Source organism: Cotesia glomerata, linkage group LG8, assembly GCF_020080835.1.
Source record: "Cotesia glomerata isolate CgM1 linkage group LG8, MPM_Cglom_v2.3, whole genome shotgun sequence".
NCBI classification, from domain to species: Eukaryota; Metazoa; Arthropoda; class Insecta; order Hymenoptera; family Braconidae; genus Cotesia; species Cotesia glomerata.
The window spans coordinates 12,956,730-12,979,473 of NC_058165.1; the positions used below are offsets into that span (position 1 = coordinate 12,956,730).

Below are 22,744 nucleotides of genomic sequence, written 5' to 3' on the forward strand. Positions count from 1 at the left end.
GAGAAAAATTTAATAATAAGTTGCCATCTGTATCAACAATAAAATCTTGGTACAGAGTAGTGGATGGATCTCCTGGGTTTACTGATGAATCGTTTAAAGCTATTGAATTGCGATGTAAAGAGAAAAGCGGCATAGTTAACTTGGTTCTGGATGAAATGTCGATAAAAGAAGAAATAATATATGACAAAAAAGAATTTCACGGAGGCATAAGCTTTGGGACAGTACATAATTTTGATTCCGCTTATTCTGATAATGATAATCCGATTACAGCAAAAAATGCGTTGGTTTTGATGGCAGTTTCTATGAATGAAAATTGGAAAATTCCTATCGGTTATTTTTTAATTAGATCTCTGAATAGTGAAGAGCGCGCAAATATTTTAACATTGGCATTTGAGCTATTACAAAAAGCTAATTGTAAAGTTTATTCAATAACTTTCGATGGAGCAGCTTCGAATATAAGTATGTGCAATCATTTAGGCGCTAATTTAAATTATGGTCCTAATTTTAAACCCTACTTTACAAATCCAGTTACATTTGAATTATGTTATATATTTTATGATTTTTGTCATATGATAAAATTAATTAGAAATACTTTAGGAGATCATAAGATAATAAAAACTGTTGACAATAAATCTATTTTATGGTCATACATAGAGAAATTGTATGATTTGCAATGTAAAGAGGGATTGAGAGTGGCTAATAAGTTAACTAAGAAACACATTTATTATCAAAATAATAAAATGAATGTAAAATTAGCTATACAAACACTTAGTGAAAGTGTCTCAAAAGCTTTAAACTTTCTACAAATAATTGATGATGCAGAAATTCGAAGAAACTTTGAAGACAGTTCAGAAACTGCTTTATTTTGTTTAAATTTTAACAATATCGGTGATATGTTAAATTGTAAAAATAAATTTTCAAAAGATGAATTTAAGACCCCGTTGACTGATGATACTTACTTGAAAATGAAAAACTATGCTTTAAAATTTGAAAACTATATTACTAATTTATGTAATGACAAGGGAACACCATTAATTTATACAAAACGAAAAACTGGCTTCATTGGAATTATTATAGCTCTGAGAAACATATTTCCTCTGTATGATCAATTAAAAAAAGTAAGAATGAGTTATTTGTTAACTTACAAGCTGTCCCAAGATTATATTGAAACCTTTTTTAGCGCTATTATAAGTCGTGGAGGTTTCAACAATAATCCTAATGTATTACAATTTAAAAATGCCTACAAGCGTTTATTAATTAGAAACGAGTTGAAGCAATTTGAAAATGGTAACTGTGTTTTTGATAATGTAGATATTTTACATGTATCGTCAAGCAGCAGAAATGCTTACGATCAAATTGGACACGATGATTTGCTTCATAATACTGAAGTGCCAGATCTTCCAGATCATGATTATATACGTTATTGTTGGGACTTAACTCCTTTTGTTGACAATATCGTTTTGTATATATCCGGCTATGTTTCATATAAAGTTTCCAAAATTATATTTTGTAAAATTTGCAAAAATCAATTAACTACCGATGAATCTCGTCAAGCAATGCCTCTTTTATCACTAATAAAAAATAAAGGTCCTTTTAAAATTCCGTCAACAGATGTTATAAATATTTGTAGAATTTCAGAAAAAGTAATTAGAGAATATTCTCATGAACTTTTGAATAAAAATATAAAGAGAATAGTTATTAATCAAATATATCGAAAAATTGGGATTATGTTTGATAATAGAGAAATGAATGATCATGTTTTGTTACAAAATTTTTTTGATAATCACCGTAATCAGTTATGTAAATGGATCATTGAAGTTTATTTAAATACTAGATTCTTTTATGAAGCGAAAAAACTTTCTGTCAGAGAAAATTATGTACGACAAAAGTATAATAAGTTGATATTATTTTATAACCAATAGTATTTTAAGAATATGTATTATATTTTTTTGTATGTGAAATAAAATATATTTTTATCGAAATAAGTTTTAACTTTTTTATCCTCAAATTCTTACATTAAAATATATATTGAAAATAATTTTCGTTTAACTTTTAATTAATAAAAAATTCAATTGAGAAAAAAAGATAGAAATATCTTTTTTAAATCTTTACCCAGAGTTAAAAAATTAAAATAGCATAAAGTGTTATGCTAAATTATTAATAACAAAAATAAATAAAATTTATTTACGAACCCTGATTAAAAATATTGATTGAAAAGTATTGGGAATCAGTCACCCCATTTAAACTGTATATCTATATATACATGAAAAAGAATTGAAAGTATTCAAAAGTATTCAAATTTCATCATTTTTAATCCTTTTCAATCAATATTTTTAACCAGGGAAATTAGTTTGATTTAACTTATCAATAATTCCAAAATTTTATTTCTAAAAAGTTATTTTTTTAATTTTGATAAGTATTCTAAAAGTAAAAGATTTATTATAAATTATTATAATGATAAATCTTGAATAATAAATTTTTTTATTTATTAAATTTAGCTAAACACATTTACCCGCTTGAATTTGTCTGTTTTGCTTCATGCGCACAAAAGATGCGCAAAACTGACTGAAGCACTCGGAAGAGAGAGAGAACAATACACTATCTGTTTCACTTAGTCGGAACACCTTCCACTTATAGTAACTGTCCATATAGGAGTATTACATATATCATGCTGATTGGTTCTTTTATTAGATATACACTATACATAGCTGACAAGTTAGTATTTTGATGTTTATGAAAAATTGACAATAAACATTGTCATGTAGAAATTATTGGATTTATATGATAATCATTTTTCAGTATACCTAAATGCAAAATTTTTTCAAATTCATTTATTTTTTCAATAAAATATCAGCCTATCAAAATTCTGCTACCGGTTAACGTTTGGCGCGCAGAAGCAGCCAGTTTGAATAATAAAAAATTTTTCTCGTAACTGTTAGAATAACTCAATTTTGTATTCGAAAATATTTTTTATTATTAATATTATAAATAAATTAAAAAGTTATTGTAATTTTATCAAATTAATTGAATGATAATCGGTAAAGTTTTCATATACACTACAGTTGATGCTTAATCGATGACAAGACTCATACACTCACGCTATCTCTAGTGTCAAATAAGCATCAACTGTGGCGTATTTTGATTGCACTTGGAAAAGTTGTTTTGGAATAAAGCAACATCCGCGCTTCTTCAGAGATAAATATTACTAATTATTTCTCTCAGGAACTATAGTTTCGATTCTAAAAAAAAACGTTATTTATAAGGTAAAATTACTTGGTAAGATATAATGTCAAGTCATCTCGTGGAGTAAAAATCAATTCAGCTTAAAATTATTTGAAAATGTATATTTATTTTGAAAATTAAAACTGCTTGATTGGGAATAATAAAAAGATTAAATTCATATTTTAATAAATTTATTGATTATTAATAAACCAATCTTTTAAATTTTTTACGTTTTCTAGTGCACATGAATCAGTTAAATAATAATGATATTTACAGAAATTATTATTACATATTTTCATGCTTTTCAGTGATGGACATTTAAAATCATCAAGATCAATTACAATTTTGTTACAATCAATTAAATTTTGAATCCATAACTTTTTCTCAGCACCTTTTACATAAATTATTTTCTTATTCTTAGTTAAATAATTTATAAGATTTTTGAGGTTGTAGTATAAAGTTGTTCCAGCGTTCCAGCCGATTCCATGATAATTTCTTGTCAACCAAGTATTCTGATGTTGATATTTCTCAGACAATAACTTCCAATGATATGGTGGTTCGAATAATGTACATGTTAATTCTTCAACACCATCAATTGGATGTTGAATTGTTATTGAAGCCAATTCCTTGACAATGAAGTAATTATCAGAACCTCTGAATCCTTGAACGTCCAGGATTATCTCCATGCTGACTGCTCTCGACAACGGGAAGAGGCTGAATGATGACTTTTCAAGCCCATCCAGCCCTTTATAACTCTTCCCCCGACCACTCAATGATTTTTATTGGCTAATTATCTTATTGGATCAATAATTTGATTGGATATTTGAACTACGTAATAGATTTTTCTAAAATATGAGCTGCGTAGTACTTCATCAGGCAGGTCTGAACCTGTTCAACTACGTAGTTCTCTTTGTCTTCTTACTGCGTCGTTACATCATTTGTTCACAGCGTCATCTTTACGCCAAATGTTTTGTTTTCCTGCTCATTTATCATGATTGCTAGGTTATGTTGATGCTTTCCCGCCATTTAACTTATGATTTTTAGGTTATGTTGATGCTTTCCCGCTATTTATTTTAAGGTTATGTCAAACTTTTCGTGTGCTATCTATAATAAATGCGCAGTTTAAATGACTCATTTCTATTTTTAGATTATGAATCATTCTAACTGCGCAATAGATGACGTTATCATCTGGCTATAAAAGGAGCGCGCCGCGAGCGTACTTCATTACAGTGAAGTATAAGTGAAGTATCAGAATCTTAAAAGGTTTTTTATAAGTCGTTATATAGTGAAATTTTATATCAAAAGTGACATCCCGCTACTAAAATCTGATACCTGCTATTGAAATCTGCTGCCTGCTGCTAAGATCTGCTACCTACTGCTGAAATCTGCTGTCTGCTGCTAAAATCTGGTGACATTGAGACTGTTTTGTCGCAAACTCTCCAAGAAGGAGAGTTTCTGTAATTATTTTGTTCTTCTTGATTATTTAGGATCAGGATCAGGAATTCTAATTTTAAAATAAAACACTCGATGTTGGGGTGAATAATTATAACTAATTTATTCCCCAATGGGAGAAAACTCTAGCAATGACTAGAGAAAAACTCCTCGAAGATAGATACAGATGCGTATGATGTGAAACTGTGTGTGTGTGTAAGTATAAATAATTGTACTAGGCGCACAATAGGGGTGAGAGATGATCTCAGCCGCCGTTAGGTTGTTGAGGTCAACCGTCAACCTGCTGATAAAGATCCGAGAGGATCAAATGTTTTTATGAATTGAGAATATGAAATAGTTAGTTAGTTAAATTGAGATCAGTTGAAAGTTAATTATTTAGATTAAATATGTTTCGTGATAATGATTGGAATTTAAATTGGTTGAATTTAATGCAAATATTCATGCGAGTCTAGATCAATTATAATGTCAATATTTAACACGTGGGAAGCACTACGTTTGATAATTTGTTCTACAAGATAATTTTTATTATGAAGTTAAATTTATTAGAAATTTATTTTATTTTTAATTATGTCCAAAGAGACTTGAAATTAAAACAATTAATTAAAGATGATGAAATCACGCTTCTTTATTGCACGGCATGCAAGTTAAACAATGGCTGCGACGCCAACAAACTACTGCGTCACAAGTATTAAATTTAGATTTGATTATTCTGAAATTATATTATTTTTAACGGCGATAATGAAGACATATTAATAATTTAATGTAGTTAATTGAAATCAAATAGCGAATGTACTGTTATATAAATTATTGAACAAAGAAAAAGGCACAAAGTAGGATCAGTGTTAGTGAGGCTAGCGGGTATATTGTGTCGGTTACAAGTCTCAAACATAACTGAACTGTGCACATGGCGTATGGCGCCTCGTGCTTCGTGCCGGCCGGGCTTCTTCCCGCTAGCTCATGGTGCGCAGGTGCGGCAGCCATTACAAACGTGTTATTGGACGTGTTCGTGGTAAACAGTCATAGAAATGACTCTTGTCAAGTCTTGAGTATAGTTAGGGTTTAGTATAGTCATGAGAGTCAGGGTGACCAACTCTCCTTTGCATTGGCGGCAAAACAAAAACATCAAAGTAACCACCATTGTCAGTAACCTTGTTATCATCTTCATTAACAATCCACCCGGTATTTTCAAGGATATTTTGTTGTCCTGGACTCAAGGAAGCGTATCCTTTCATGACACTCGTTATGCCAACATTCTTGCATCTGTCAATTTCTACGCCATTGAGCTCGTACCGTATTTCTTCAAACATGTTAGCTCTTACTAAGATGACAGACAGCCATGTTGACCATCTTTGTAGTAGCACCAACAGCAGTCCCATCAGCTTTCCTCATTCTTCCATATAGATGTAACGTGCTCTTGCTTGGGAGCAAGCACAAGTCTTGATGTTGAACAGCGATCCTGATTTCATCACTGTTGTTGAATGTTGATGATGCATATGGTAGGTGTGAATGTGCTTCACAGTGCGCAATAGACTCATCAAAAATTATCGATTTTTGATATTTAAAATCTCAGCCATTATTTTTTCTGGGTACTGTACAAGTAAGACAACAGAAATTTATTTTTATCTTGTGAATTTTCCACGTAATTTTAGTCCTAGACTTTTCAGGAACTCTGCGTTCTGACGTGTCAACACCTTCAGAGCTGGATGATGATTGATGGTCTTCGACCATGATGCAGTCTTTTTATACCCGTAACCAGTGTCAAATACGATACCCATTACAGACTCTTTATTTGCAGCCTTATCGTTATAGTCTCTCCACGGAAATTTGCTATTCTACCGTCTTAATCAACAATGCGGAGTCTCAAGTTATGTATTGCTCGTATGGCTACTGGCAAGTAAATGATGTTTGATGGTACTTCCAGTATCTTATATCTTGGTGGAACTCTCGGGGAAAATTCATGGATTGTGTGATTCTTCTCTCCGTTGATGTATGCTCCTGTAGTTATATTACACTCGACTCTCAGAGCATTGATTTTTAATATTTTGACTGGTAAATCAGATGTATGAGTTATGTTAGGTTCAAGCACACGTTTTGTAAATCCAAGTATTGAACCAATAGAATCTTCAGGTTCAAAATTTATAAACTGATCACATTTTATTTCACTCTTCAACTCATTGTTATTTGCTTTCAATGTGAAACTCAGTTTAGGCAATGCCTTGTTTATATAATCTTCAATATCTTTGATTTCATAACTGCCTGCTGGTATTGATATTACTTTTTCCTGAAATCTCTTGATTGAACTTCTTTAGATCTACCTCCAGTCACATATAATTTATTAGCACCATCATCTATATTTGGTATTGAATTAAATGACAGAAATTTAACAAGTCCAAGAACATAATTTTTGTTGGTGATAGCTCAATCGGTGAAAAATAGTTTGCTTCCAACACAGAGGAGGTTCCAGATAGTGTCAGCGTGAATGACTCTGCCATGACTGATCCTTGTAAACTCAAGTCATTCAATTTATAGTTGTCCAGTCAAGAATTTTAAACACAAATGTCCACATATAATTGTATCAAAGTCTTGATATCTTTTGTGATTGTATTTTACGCTACCAACATCGAGATATTCCATCAAATCTTCTGGGGGTTGTAGATTACCAAAACTGTCAAAATAAATTACTTGATCATTGGTCTTCTTGAACGCAACCCAGTGAGTACCAGGTCCACGTTTATTATCCAAATTTATTATTGCTGATTCATTTTTCTCTGGTCCAGATTTCGGTAAATCATTTCTCATGAAAACTCCACGGAAATTTGGAATTTTAAGCTGCTTAGCATATTTTAGTAAATCGATGTTAGTCAGTGCTCGATGTGGTAGCTCTACTGGTTTTTGACTTGCAACCAGCTCCCTCTGGGTATGGTCTCAAATATAAATACAAATATATGGTGATATGTGCTTGAACACTTCTTCTGACTTGAATTGATGTTCCAGGATCGAGTAATATAGTGTTAAAGTACTTGATAGTTTCAGTACATACTCGTGAACATCTTTGACGATGCTCATCAGTGAGCTGCTCCCCCAACAGATCAGCATATGAGGCTGCAATGGTATTCACCAGGTTCTTGAGTGCCTCAATAAGGTTAGATTGCGCCATTTTGGAAAATAAGCACTTCACTACTGTCTTTTGGCACTATTTTATAGGTTATGTACACTTTTATAGGTTATGTACACTCAATAATAGGTTATGTACACTTTTTATAGGTTATGTACACTGTTTATAGGTTATGTACACTTTTATAGGTTATGTACACTCAATAATAGGTTATGTACACTTTTTATAGGTTATGTACACTGTTTATAGGTTATGTTCATACTTGAATATAGTTTGTACTTCACTATACTTCACAACACTGTACTTCACTATACTGAACTGGAGATGGATAATTTAAAGAATACTCGCGGATCACACTAGATGTTTCACTGGAGACTTGTACTTCGTTTTTGTGAAGTACGGCTTGAGCGCGCTGCTTTTATAGCCAGAGGATACTACGCAGTTACCCCCACTCCTCTACCTCAAAACCGGTTTGATGACGTCATCTATTGCGCAGTTAGAACAGTATGAGTCATCTACTGCGCAGTTACATAACCTTGAACAGGTTTAGACGTGTCGGATGACGTCATCTATTGTGCAGTTAGTAATAGAACGAAGGAAAACGACGCAGTTACTTGACCTTGAACAGGTTCAGACCTGTCTGATAACGTCATCTATTGCGCAGTTAGAACAAAGGAAATAAGTCACCGTAAACATGTTTAAACCCGTCAGATGACGTCATCTATTGTGCAGTTAGAACAAAGGAAATGAGTCATCGTAAACAGGTTTAAACTTGTCGGATGACGTCATCTACTACGCAGGAGAACAAATAAAACTGCACAGTTACATGACCTTGAACAGGCTTAAACCTGAGGTTGACAAAAACCGCACCAGATTGCGTATCTTCTCGCATGTACTCGTCATACATGCAGTTTGAATATATATAAGTTGTAAGCATACAGAAGAAAAGGTACTAGTGATTCTAACAACGACTGGTTTAGGTTATAATGACTCGTAAATTTTTTCATCAAAATGGCGGATATCTTCATCAAAATGGCGGACATCTGAATCAAAATGGGGGATATCAGAAAGCGGATATCAGCCACCAGATGGCGGACGTTAAAAATGGCGGGAAAATGGTGGATAGCCAGATTCAAAATGACAGATACTAAAATTTAAATTAGCGCCCTATGAAGCGCGAGAGTTGGAAAAACAGATGACGTCAAACCATAGAGGGGCGCCCCTCCGTCAGTAAAACAGATATACGAGAGGGCCTTAAGAGTGGACCACTATATTCGCAAAAGGGGTATGACTCAGCCAGTAAAACAGATCCAAGAGGTTGCGCCACCAGCAATGCCCCATATTGGTAAGAAGGAGCGCAGCTCCGCCGGTAAAACAGATCCAAGAGGGGTAATAAAGTGACCCACTATATACATGAGCCGCCCCGTCGGTAAAACGGAGGCTCAGCCCATACACGAATCCACAGTCGGTAAGGTGGATTCCCACTTAGCACGGACACAAACCCCGAATCTGTTTACCGATAGAGCGAGACCCCTGTTTAACTACTAACTTTTTTTTAATATTTCTATTTGTTTGAAAAAATAGTTAGTTAACAATTAAAAATCGATTCTGCAATATAGGTATGAATTGATTCTAAATTTCTAAATGAGTTAATCAACTTTCAGAAATTTGATTTTTTTCATGAAGAGCTCAAAAACTTCTGTATGTGTGTGTGTGTGTGTGTGTGTGTGTGTGTGTGTGTGTGTGTGTGTGTGTGTGTGTGTGTGTGTGTGTGTGTGTGTGTCATCCTCTTCTCTCGTTTCCTATATATGTTACAGGGAAGACTGGATCAGGACCGCGTTAGCATTACTTCAATCCAGTCCATGTTGCCTCACGACACTTACTTCTTGTTATTACTGGTTTCTAATCCCTTTCTGCGATTTTTCTTTTTCAAGAGACGCTGCGCGTAGGCTACTACAGCTGTCCAGTTTTCTTCTTTTTGATCATGCAGGTAACCAAGCTCTCAGGGGAGAGCGCGGTGCCCATTGTTTCTTCGGTGCAGATTCTATCGTCCTTCCATCGATCACACTCGAAAACGTGTGCTCGGCGTTGTCAATTTTGTCTGGACAGTATTTGCACGTTGGTGTGCTGTGCAAACCCATCTTGAATAGATAGGCATTGAACTGCCCATATCCCATGGCATGTGTGTGTGTTTATGTATGTATGTATGTATGTAAACCTCTCATAACTTTTGAACGGCTTGGCCGATTTGATCGCGGTTGGTGCCATTTGAAAGGGTTTGACTAAACTTGGACTTTGGATACAAGTTGGACCGATTCGGACCGATAGATTTTAAGAAATCTTAAAAACTGCGAAAAAACTTTTCAAATGTCGTTTTTTATTACCTTTCAAACGGCTTGACTGATCAATTCCAAAACTAATCAGCCCTTAACATCGAAAATCCACGTCAATCGCCACCAAGTCGGTCAAAATCGGCTGATTCGTTTGTGAGTTATCGTTGACGGAAGAAATCGAAAAAAGTGTTTTTTCTAATTACACCAAAATTTCCAGTCTGATCAATTTTCGTTTGAAAATAGATTATAGAATTCAAAAATGCGTAGAATGCCGCCAATCCCGTGAAAATCGGTACATTTATTTAAAAATATTTGCGGTTTCAAAATTCAAAAATAGTGTTTTATTAAACTTCTATCACACTTTTGAGCTCGGAGAGCTCAAAACTACACGAAAATTATATTTTGAGCTCGAAGAGCTCAAAAACGTAACAATTGCAATTTTGAGCACTTAATTACGAAAGTAGTGAGAAGTTGCAGAGATGTCTTTCAGGGTCAACCGTTTTTTTAACTTTTTTTCTATTTTCACTCGAATATTCTATAATTCACAATCTTTTGAGTCAATTTGATATTTTTAATCAAAAAATTTTTAAAAAAAATTTAATCAAAATAAAAATATTTAATAAAACATAATGTCAAAAGCAATTTTTATCAAGAAATCATTATACCTTATTGAGTATTTTAATCCGAACAAAAACAGTTTCACTGTAAAAAAATCGCGCCAAGTCCACGTTCATAAGATTATTAAGAAAAAAATTTGTTTTTCTTTTACAAAAATATATAAAATAAAAAATTAAAAATCCAAGTAACCGATATGATTGTTTATGATTTTCAGAAATTAAAAAATTTTGTTACAAATTTAAAAATTAAAAAGTTTGGAACGTATTTAGTGTGCGCGGTTGCAAAATTAAAAAAAAATTGAAATACACAATGACGCACACCAAGTACGTTCCAAAATTTTTTTCTTAATTTTAAATTTATAACAAAATTTTTTAATTTCCGAAAATCATAAACAATCATAACGGTTACTTGGATTTTTAATTTTTTATTTTATATTTTTGTAAAGAAAAAAAAAAATTTTTTTTTCCTAATAATCTTATGAACGTGGACTTGGCGCGATTTTTTGACAGTGAAACTGTTTTTGTTCGGATTTTAGTATTTTTTGTAATTATAATGAAAATTTACAATTGGTACCAACTTAATTAAATCTCGCGTTGGTTGCATTTTTATAGCAAACTATCCCCTTGAAACTACAGTTTATGTAAAAATAATTCCAGCGCACCCTGGCAGGTGTAGATGCAAGCTGTGAAATATCTATTTTTTTAACTGTAGTTTCCCATCTAATGAAGGATTACTATGCATTCTCGAATTATTTAGTCTGTGGCAGATCACTTTGCCCATCGAAAAAAAAAGTCAGGTTCGAAATTTTTGCGTTGCTATAGTTTGTGTTTATTAAATTTAATAATTTCAAGTAGATTAATTGTTATAAGTGAATATAATTAATTAATAACAGTCAAATAAAGTATGAATTACTGTTATAATATACAATTTAGGAAAAAAAAGTACCGTAGAATTAATTAAAATTTTGCAACCTCAAAATACCGTTCTGCTTACAGTAAACACAGTCGGTAGTCTGGCGCTCCGTTTATAGCAGATTTGAACGGAACTTGGCGCCAGATTCTACCGAATCTGTGGATTTTAATAATATTATTGCGTATAGGTATTAAATATGTTTAATAAATAAAATAAAATTGTGAATTTCACTATTATTTGAATGCTGTAGAATATAAAAAATTCTGTTGATTTTCGCAAGAAAATTGCCAAAACCTCGCTTAAGTAAATAATAATTCTGTCATCTTCATTATTATAACCTAAGTCGTCCACTTTCCTGTGGAAATTAATAAATTATATTATTATGGGGGCGAATTTTAACATTCATAAAAAGTTTTTATCCTTGTAATTATAAGAATAACAATTTAGTAAAACGGTTGACCCTGCACGCTATACCAGAAACTTCCTGCTAATTTTAAATGCAAAGAACTTTAAATTACAAAAATGATGACGTTTTTGACCTTAAAACATAGTTTTACAGATATTTTGAACGCTCAAATATCCAAAAGAAAACTATACTTTGAACTCTTCGAACTCAGAAGTAAAGTTTATAGTTAATAAAAGACTTATTTAAATATATTTGAACGGCAGTAACTTTCATACAAATCAATCGATTTTTATGTGATAGGCAGTATACAGCATTGTCAAGAGACCTTTAATAAAACTATCTAATAGAAATTCGATCAGGTGACGAATATTTTTCTATTTTAACCCCGCTTTTCAGACTTCTGTCTCGATGGGGGTCCGGCCGAGACCGGAAGGGGACTCCAGGCTGATCGGTACATTAAGTTTGGCAGAATAAGTTTGGCGGTATTACATACTTTTTCAGCCTGGAGAGTAATGCGGCGATGGGCCGACTTTGGGGAAACTGCACGCATTTGCCTGTGCCCCACCGGTAGCACAGGGCTTGGGGAAACCATCGAAAAACCCAAACCTGTACAGCCCGGCATGAGTTACGAGCACCGATGTTCACTGAAAATTAAATTTCAGCTCACACCGGGATTCGAACCCACGCCTCACCAGTCCCAAGCAAGCATGACAAGCATTATACCGCTTAGCCATGGGACTGGCTATCAGGTGACGAATTAAAAATTATATTGATAAATCATGATTTTTAGGTGGATTTCGTTAGAAATCTAACTATTGCATTAGTCCTCATGGTGGAATTTTTCACCTGATTTTGCTATTATATGTCTTAATTAGTCAAATAAGTTCCAAAACACCATTGGTTAAAACATTTATATGTGTATGTATATATATTAGGGTGTGCCAAAATTTAACTTCTGTGGAGAACCTGTTAAAATTGGAATTTTGAGTTCCACTTTTGACAGGGGCTGTGTTTGGGCATTTCTTAAGATATTTTAGGGGAGACGATGTATTTGATTTTCATAGAATTTTTAACAGAAGCTTAGTTTGGGCGTTTCCGGTGAAAATTCAAAATTTGGCCGGAAGTGCCCAAACTAACTTTTGAACACCATCAAGTTTATTCCAATTAGCTTAGTCTTTCGAAACTTATCAAATCTTTTGAAGTGGTTTCTCCAGATTTATTAAACAAATTTTTAAAAGAATAAAGAGTTAAATTAGTTGAAAAATTCTTCACAAGTATGATATTTTTGGCTTATAACACCTATAATAACCCTAAAGAATAAGATAATTAATAATTGTTACGTCTTAGCGTAATTTTTAAATTATTTATTTTAATCCAGATCATTTAAGATCTATAGATTGGGATCGGGAGTATTTTAGCTGGTTTTAATTTTAGAAGTAATAAGACTTGGGTTGCAGTTAATACATATATTGTAAAATGAAAAGTAAATAAATGTACAATCAAGTACGTTTTACAAAAGTTATTACAAAAATTATTATAAGGTTGATCGGAACGTATGATTTGACACAATATATAAAAAAAAAACAATGATTTCTAAACGCTCTGAGATCAGGAAACGTAACTTTACAATACCTGTACTATTTGGATAATCTCTGGGGATGAACCTTGAATAGGAAATCTAAAGATAATTAACTCACTATTTTACTCACTATTCACAAAAGAGACGAAAGAGTGTTTTACGCAGTGGGAAGGCCTGCACTGGTAAAAATAAAAATTTAGTCTGAGTCTGTGTCAGAGTCGGAAAATGAACTGAACTGAATAGAATCTATTCTCCAGAGAGTCCCATAGTTTTAGTTTTTTTTGGGGGGTCCTAGCTTGTGGGTCCTAGAAGGGACGATTTCCATCCAATAGAAAAGGACTTTTCCACTCTAGGCCCCCTTCTCTTTAGGAAAAGCGGCCAGGTCACGCCCTTATGCAAGCGGATGGGTATGCGCACCTACGCATCCACTTACATATATTTTAGTTATTTGTAAAATTTATTTATAATAATGCTATTTTAGTTTTAATGATATTTTAATTGATCAGTTGTTACTTATTTTAGTTTTATCTATTACTATTGAATTTGTTTAGATTGTTGGGATCTGTTTTGTCGTATAAATTTTCTTTTAATATTTATTATTGCATTTTTTTTATATTTATTATTGCATTTTTTTAATATTTATTATTTAAAATTTTATCTCAGTAAGATTTCGTTATTTAAATTTTATTATTTTCAAATTCTTTAAACTTTATCTTACTGAGTAAATAAATAAACAGAAACCAACGGAATTGATAAATTTTAAACATCTGGAAAATAAGTTTCTCTTCTATGCGTCATTTTTTTTTCTTTTTAGCCTAAGTACACAAGATGGTAAAGATATTTTTCCCTTATCCTTTTACATAAGGCCCTATTTATTTTATTTTTATGGCTTTCCTTTGAAATAAAGGTAAAACTAAAATTTAATTTTTTTTTTAAGTATTTTTCTAGGAAAAATATCTTAGTCTTGCGTATGTCTTCACTTTAATGACCCTGGCGTCACTAAAGCGAGTATTCTAGATACTATTTAATGTATAAAAAGAAATATTATATTTTATTTCTAAGGTCGCTCAAACAAAATTATAGTCATTGAAATATAATTTATTTTTAAATATTTTCAAAGTTCCTCAGGACGTAACATAAAAATGATTAAGATATTAATTATAATCAGAGTTTTTAAAATATTAAAAAAAGACGTTAGTAATAATTTCGAAAATCATAAACGACCACTAACTAGGGTGTAAAATAAAGCACAAACTAATCAAAATTTTACATTTCTAATATATCTTGCTTTTATTTATTAGCAAATTTGTAACTAACAAAGAAATGAGATAATCTTGTTTGAATATATTGGATACAAAATGATATCATCATCCTCATAGAGAAAAAACTTATTTTTTTTCATTATTTTGTCCGGAGTTTGAAGTGTTTTGACGTGAATTATTATCAGCCAAGCGTTAACCGTATAGAGAAATATTCTTGTGTCTCTCAGAATAATGACGAGCACCATATTCAGAGTCGGCCGCCACTTTCGAGTGATTATTTTGATTGTTCATTGCTAGAAAGATAAGAAATAAAACTAAAAAATCTTATGATTAAATATTAATCGGAGGAGAAAGAGACAATTTAGTGAAATCAGACGGAAATAGCTTCAAAATATCAGATTTTGTAAAATTTCTAAACCTACATGGTTAATGTAGAGTGATGACAAGTATTGGAAAAATAAAACATTTTTTTATATACAATAAAAGGAAAGAAAATTGAAAAATATGTATCTATCTATAAATATGTATTACTTAAAAAAAAAAAATTATTTATATTTTGATTGAACTTTCAATTTTCTGTTTTCTTTAATTTCACCACTCTGACCAGGTTTTTATGTTTAATTTAATTTTAAGTTCTTAACTAATGGAGATATAGGGAAAAAATTTAAAAGTTATTTATTCTTTATTAATTAAATAACAAATTAAGCCAAAATTCGAAGATCTTACTCAATGATTCTGAAAGATTATTTTCATAAAAATGATATGAATTTAATAAATAATTGAGTAAGAGCTTCAAATTTTGGCTTTAATTTCTTTTTCAATTAATAAAGAATAAATAAGTCGCAATTTTTCTTTGTATCTCCATTAGATAAAAGTTATTTTAAAATTAAACATAAAAAACCAGGTCAGAGTGGTGAAATGAAAAAGAACAGAAAATTTAAAGTTCTATCAAAAATATAAATAAATTTTTTTTTTTTAATAAAGAATGGTTATTTTTTTTAAAGTAGAAAAAGAAAAATACAAAAGATAATTCATTTGCTTATAACAGATTGTTTATTAAATAAACAATGAAAATTCAAATAATAATCGAATTTTTTGTTTAATATCAAAGACCAAGATAAATTATTATTTTAAAAAATGGTTCCTTAATTTTCATAACAAGTGGTAAAAGAGAAATTTTTATTTAACAAAAGCGTTTTTAAGCAATAAAAAATTTTTTAAATCATAGTTAATTATCATCAAGATTGTTATCAAAAAAAATTTTAAATTATCTTATAAACAACGCATTTGTTTAGAACAATTCTTTAAACCCACTTTTTGACATAATTATTCATAACTATTGCAATTTTTGCGAGCGACTAGCATTTTCTGAAAAACTATTGAATACCTCAATTATAATTTTCGGAAAAGGCAAAAACATTTTGACCTAAAAAGCACTTTTTGAGTAGATTAATACGTAGATGTACAAAGATAAAAATATCGTGCGTTACAGATAGCATCCGGGCGCACAATAAAAATTTTTCTGAGAATCGACATATTTTTGCTTAAAACGTGCAGAAATTCAAAAAAATTTTTTCTGAAAATTTAAATTTTATTTCGAAAAATTCAATTTTTTTAGAAGTCGAAAAAAAATTTTAATTACGTTAAATTTTTTTTGCATTTCTTGACATTCCAGCCAAAAGTAGGTATGTCGATTCCAAAAAAAAAAAAAAATTTTTTTTTTACACCCTTTGCTATTTCACTGTTATTTCACTGCTATTTCAATAAAGCTCAATCTTGTTAGAACCAATGTATTTGTTTTAAGTGTGACGGGTGGGCCTCCCCTCCAGTCAATATTATGATATTCTATATATATTTTCTATAAATCGATGGGCCAACTTGCCCACCTGAATTGGACACCGAATTTCCGTTGTATTTCTAGCCTGACTCTGGTTACCGAGAATCGCTACTTGCACGTGGTGCTGAGGAGACGCTTTCTCATGGGAACCGAGCGAACAGGTACTCTAGCACAGGGAACCGCTTTCGGCGCCTTGATACCATTTTCTGCTGACTAGGAAACTTGACAATAACCACCTAGTTCCTAAGGGCGGAATAATCTGCGTTCAACCGCGGAATAATACAAGTTCCGCGCAGTGATACAGGTGTTTGGCGGCATCTGCGACCGAGGTTACATAAACCTGGGACCTCCAGGAGGAGCAGCCACTTGTAATTAGTCAGTCGTTTAGTCTGTCCGAATCTATGTCGAGTTCAAGCTGTCTTGCATCGTGATTAATTGTCTCCTAAGACTCTCATTCTCGTTGCTGTCCCATCTCTCTCTCTCTCAGTTATAGAATCAAAAGTATTGCATCAAATGGATTATTGTACCGGATAAGATTTGCTTTCATAAATAGAATTAGTTTGTAAAAGAGACTCTCAGGGCCATTTCGGGCAACTCCCATGCTTTGGGGACGCCCAATAAACAATTAGTACCGTAATTCACGAGTATTCTTCATTCACTGAGTGACCCACCCCCTCATCAACATCTAAATATTTTTCAATGAGACGCTGAGCTAGTCCGGAGGTCTGTTTACGTGATAGGGGAATGACCAGGTGTAGGCTCACACGTAACATTAAGTAATTTTTAAAAATATAAAAATTGAAAAATAAATCGTTTTTCTTTTACTTAAAAAAAAAAAAAAAAAAAAAAAGTCGATTTATTTAGAAAAAAAAATATTTTCTATGATTTATTTATGTTTTTTATTATTAATTATCTTTCATAGCAAATTATTATTTGTTTTAAGTATATATTCACGAAAAATATTATTATTTAAAAATGAAATTTAATAAAAAATTCTAAAATTTGATTAATAATTTTCATTAAAAATTATATGTTATTTAAAAACAATAAAAAATTAATTTATTATAATTGCTATTAGTTACTTACTCGATATTTTAGTAATAATAAATTTATAGTCACAAACTTCAAAACAATAAAAATACTAAATAATTTTTATGTTACTAATAGAAAGACTAATGTGCAATTGAACAACTTACGTATAGATAGGATTGTATAATGATTGGCTCAGATGACTAAAGACCTACCACAGAACTTTAGCAAGAAATAATCGAAACATCGTATTACAAGTATATGATACTATAACGCTAATATGAAAATGAAAATATAAAATAAAACTTATGACTCTCGTTTTCTTGACTTTAACTTGAGACTCATGAAACATATAAATCACATGTCACTATAGTATTAAAAAAATGAAACCAAAAACAGTAAGAATAACTTCCGTTTTAAAACAATAAAAATGTAAACGGTAAGCTTACCTTATATTGTTACATTTTAGACCAGGTGAGGAGCTAAAATAGAGGATTAAAAGAATTTCAAACTATTAGGTATTGATAAAAGCTTACGCAAAATTAAAACGTAATATCATGAAAAAAAAAAAAAAAATTATGTAAAAATTGACTTACCTAAAATGAATGCCAGAAAAAAAAATCTGGAAATCGGTTGACCGCGCAGGCTAACCCTAGAACTTCCCACTAAATTTGAATTTGAAGCACCTTAAAATGAGTTTTTCGTTAATACCAGATTATGTGGCGCGCGCAAGCGCGTTTATGATTACTTTTTTGCTGTTTAAATATCGAAAATTATAATATACAAGTCACCAATACAATTCCTTAAATACAAAGTTCTTCACAGAATTTTCTTCTTTTTCACTACTTAAATACAAATTTAATGACTGCCAAGAACGAACTCTAGATAATGCTACATATAATTGACCATGGTTGAATACATCTTTTGTGAGATCAATGGCTATTCTATCAAATGTCTGACCCTGAGCTTTTATTTATGGTCATGCAAAATGCAATTTTATCGGAAATTGGCGTCTTTTAAATGTGAAAGGGTAAACATTATCACAATATAGTGTAATACGATTAATAAATACAATTTCTCCAGCCTTATCACACGTCAATATATTACATCGCAAGACATTAGTTGATAAATCCAGTACCATCAACCTCGTTCCATTGCACAATCCTTCACTTAAGTTCAAATTTCTTATCAACATCACTATAGTATTTTTTCGCAAGCGTAGTTTGTGAGGTGGAAAATTGGGGGGATTAAGAGTATTGAGATATTCTGGCAAAATTGCGTCAGTCATGTCTCCATCATCACAATTTTCGGTACTATCTATAGCCGTATAAATTTTTTCAGTCGTTTCATTTAGAAGTTCAACTACTTGTTCATTGATAATATCAACATCAACATTTCTTGGTGATAAAATAACTGATCCAGTAAGTTCGTTGAAACACTGCGTCCTTATAATGTTTCCATACAGATATTCAACGATATTATCAGCTTTAGAAACAGGACATTCCTCAGGTAGAAGAAGGTTATCATTTACATCATTTAATTTTCCATCGCCCACATCCAGCAAGAACTGTGAAAATTCAATTTCTTCTGGTAACGCTCGCATATTTTGTGATAACGTAAATTTATGAAAATTTCTCCACAAATGACTGTATTTTATTGATAAGTTAACCATTTCACTTCGAGTGGCATGGGTTAGAACAGGAAGAAGTTGACGAAAATCTCCTCCTAATATCATCATTTTACCACCAAATGGTACGTCAATATTCATTATATGTCGCAGCGTTCTGTCGATTATCTCTAAAGAATATCTAGGAGACATAGGAGCTTCATCCCAAATAAAAACATCTACACTCTTTAAATATCTACCTTGATTTGAATTAGGTTTAACGTTTGAAGATGAATCAGAGAACATCGGGACAGGTAAACCAAACGTTTTGTGGACAGTTTTTCCGTTAGGTAAAAGAGTTGCTGCGATACCAGTATAAGCCATTGTAGAAACAACTTTGCCTTGGCTTTTTAGTAAATGACACAACGTTGTGTATATAAAAGTTTTTCCTGAACCTCCCGGTCCGTCAATATAAATACAATTAGATTGATGATCACTTTCGTCATTGATAGCCTGCATAACGAAATCAACAATCTCTTTTTGTTTTAAATTTAATTTGCGATAATATGCTCCAGATTCATCATTACTTACGTTTTGGGTATGAAAGTCATCAAGAATATCTTCTGTTTCATCTATTTGGGGCATTTTTGGGAAATTAGAGACTAACACCTTCTTTGTTAAGCATAAAATTTATGAATCTATATGCTCTTTGATTACCATCATTTACACCAAAGTGACTGTAGAAATCTTCGGACATATGTTCTTTAAATTGTTCCCATAGTTCTTCAGGATAAAGAGGCTGACAGTGGATTAATATACGTACAAATAAACATCGCAACTGTCGGGGCATCATCCACACTACAGCTTCACTCATTGTACGTTTCCATTATTGATCATCTTCTATTAATCCTAACGCTAGGCATGCACTTGTGAAAGTTTCACATACTTCTCCATTAACTGTTCTAATATCTTCGTAACTTATTGCACCCTTAACATTGACAAGTAAAAGCCGAAGATGAAATAATTCTACTTGGGCTGGACTAATTGAATACATACGACCAATTACATTGAAATGTTTTCGACGTGGTTGCCAGTTGTAATTATTAGTATTATCTATTTTTTTAAAAACGTAATGGCGTGGAATTTCGCTGTATGTATATTGTCTAGCCTCTGTGCTCCGTTCGTTCAATTTAAAATAATCTATTAGCATTGATTGTTTTGTAACGCTTCTTGTAAAGCAGTTTCATCGCAATCTTCGGTTATTGTAATATTTTGTTCATTCTGTAAATGTATTGGTAAACGAATAATTGAGTGGCTTTTATCTTGTAATGCTTTTGATGTAATTCGCCAAACGGCTTCAAAGGGACCTACATACCGGGCATCTACAAAATCGCGGATTTCATCGTGGTTCACTGCAGCGTCAGATTCATTTTGAGGATGTTGGGTATTATGAGTTGTGTCTGAGTTTGTACTATGCAGATTACCATTAATTGTTACTGCAGCTTGGTCATGACCCTTGTAACAGTATTTACATAGATACTTGACTGCTGTGGAGGATGCAACTACTTCAACGTTTATGTGACAATTGAATGTCAAAAGTAACGTTTTATTATATGGTACTACGTATCGATTATCAAAAATAAATTCATTGTTTCGAGTAAATGTCATTCCATCGTTTTTACGTTGATAAAAAGGATATCCATTTTCATCCATAACAGTTTCATTCCGAAATGCTTTGGGGAACTTTTTAGAACATTTTCCGTCAATTAAACACCAATCACCGCAGGGGCCGTGAAGCATATTTCTTGTAACGATATCATATAGCTTGGGCTCAAGGTCTTTATTTGGTATTTCAGCACATATAAATTTATCAACAATATCGGGAGTTTTAATTTTAAAACCACTTTGCAATGTAAGTAACATATGCAGATGTGGTAACCCACGCTTTTGAAATTCAATTACCCACTTATAAGCAATAACTTTGCCGAACAGTTCAGTCTTAGTTATTAGTTTGATTAATGCATTCTTTTTAATGTCAAATACACGTGCAACTAAGTCTGGTCTATCAGAAGCCGTCTGTCCTGGTAATAGATTTTCTGTAATTTCAATCCACTTTGGATTACAAGTCATGGTAATAAAAAGATCCGGTTTACCGAATTTTCTAACGATTGACATCGCATCCTGATACTGTTGTAACATATTACGTGGAGAACAGGTGAATGTCGAAGGTAGTATCACTACTTTACCAATATTGCAAGGTATATTACTATTTTCATTTCTTGATTTCAAATGATCTAATAACCCCTTATATGATTCTGCCCGTAACTTTTTTTGGTTGAACCTGCAATAATTTAATCTATCTTTTTCTATTTTTACATAACTATCCACTACCCACTGCTGAGTTAAACGACGGCCCATCAGAAAAACATTAAATTCATCACGAATTGCTAATTTATACTTATAATAGTCTACACGAGTTACCCTTCGTGTCGTTTTCTTAATATAAGGTATACTGTCATGCCATCCTTGATTACCATAGGGATAAAATTGAGGATAAACCCAAGGTTCGGTATTAGGATCCATCGTACTTAATCGTTGAAGAGTTTTAGTATTTTTATTTGCGACTGTGATACATGATTCCGGTATTTCATCATCAGCAGTAGTAGAAAAATTGCCGCGACTTCATTTACTCTTTGAAAGTTGTACCGTCGAGCATCCATACCAGGCTTCAAAGTAAATAACAGACTCAATTCAGGTTCAATAACGTTTCCATGTGAATCACGCGTAGAATTACTATCTATAACATCCTTCATCATTTGGTATGACTCAGCAAATACATTATGATCACGAATTATACAATCTATTGTTTTTAATAGTTCTAAATCACATTCAATATTTTGATTTAAACGTATTTCTGCCGCTTCATTGGTATCTACAATAAAGAGTTGACCGTAACTTGGCGTTTCGTCAATCAGTGGATACAATGCCGTATTCATTTGGTAATAAATTTGTCCTTGAATTTTGAAGCAGTACGGCCTCCTTCTCTGGGAACTGAGATTGTATAAGTTAGCATTGAATGATGCAAATGAAAAGGAACTGTTATAATTTCTTATTCGGTCAAAGAAATTTCTTGACTTTTCATGAGTTTCTTCAAATAAGGATTTTAAAATTACTGGAGGTTCGGGCATTGCTTCCAATTTAACTTCTCCATGTCGGCAACACTCATTGAAATAGTTTTTTTTATTCGCAACGTGTTCAAGAGCGAAATGTTTTGATAGACAGTGTTGACATATTATATTCATTGGGCCTATATAATCTTCACGTATCGTATCATGATTATTGAGTACATGAAGTACTGTATCACTCATGTCGA

The 22,744-nt window shown here is 32.0% G+C and overlaps 2 protein-coding genes across 2 annotated transcripts; both read right to left on the reverse strand.

Annotated features, from left to right (window-relative positions):
* Window positions 1-18,744: 18,744 nt before the first annotated feature.
* Window positions 18,745-19,890, reverse strand: LOC123270109 (ATP-dependent DNA helicase pif1-like). Its single transcript, XM_044736046.1, has one exon. The coding sequence runs from the start codon at window positions 19,888-19,890 to the stop codon at window positions 18,745-18,747; it is 1,146 nt and encodes a 381-aa protein (XP_044591981.1).
* A 684-nt stretch (window positions 19,891-20,574) lies between these two features.
* Window positions 20,575-21,954, reverse strand: LOC123270110. Its single transcript, XM_044736047.1, has 2 exons — window positions 21,767-21,954; window positions 20,575-21,712 (listed from the first exon to the last, which is right to left on the reverse strand). Exons 1-2 carry the CDS (start codon window positions 21,952-21,954, stop codon window positions 20,575-20,577), a joined length of 1,326 nt encoding a protein of 441 aa, XP_044591982.1.
* Window positions 21,955-22,744: the final 790 nt, after the last annotated feature.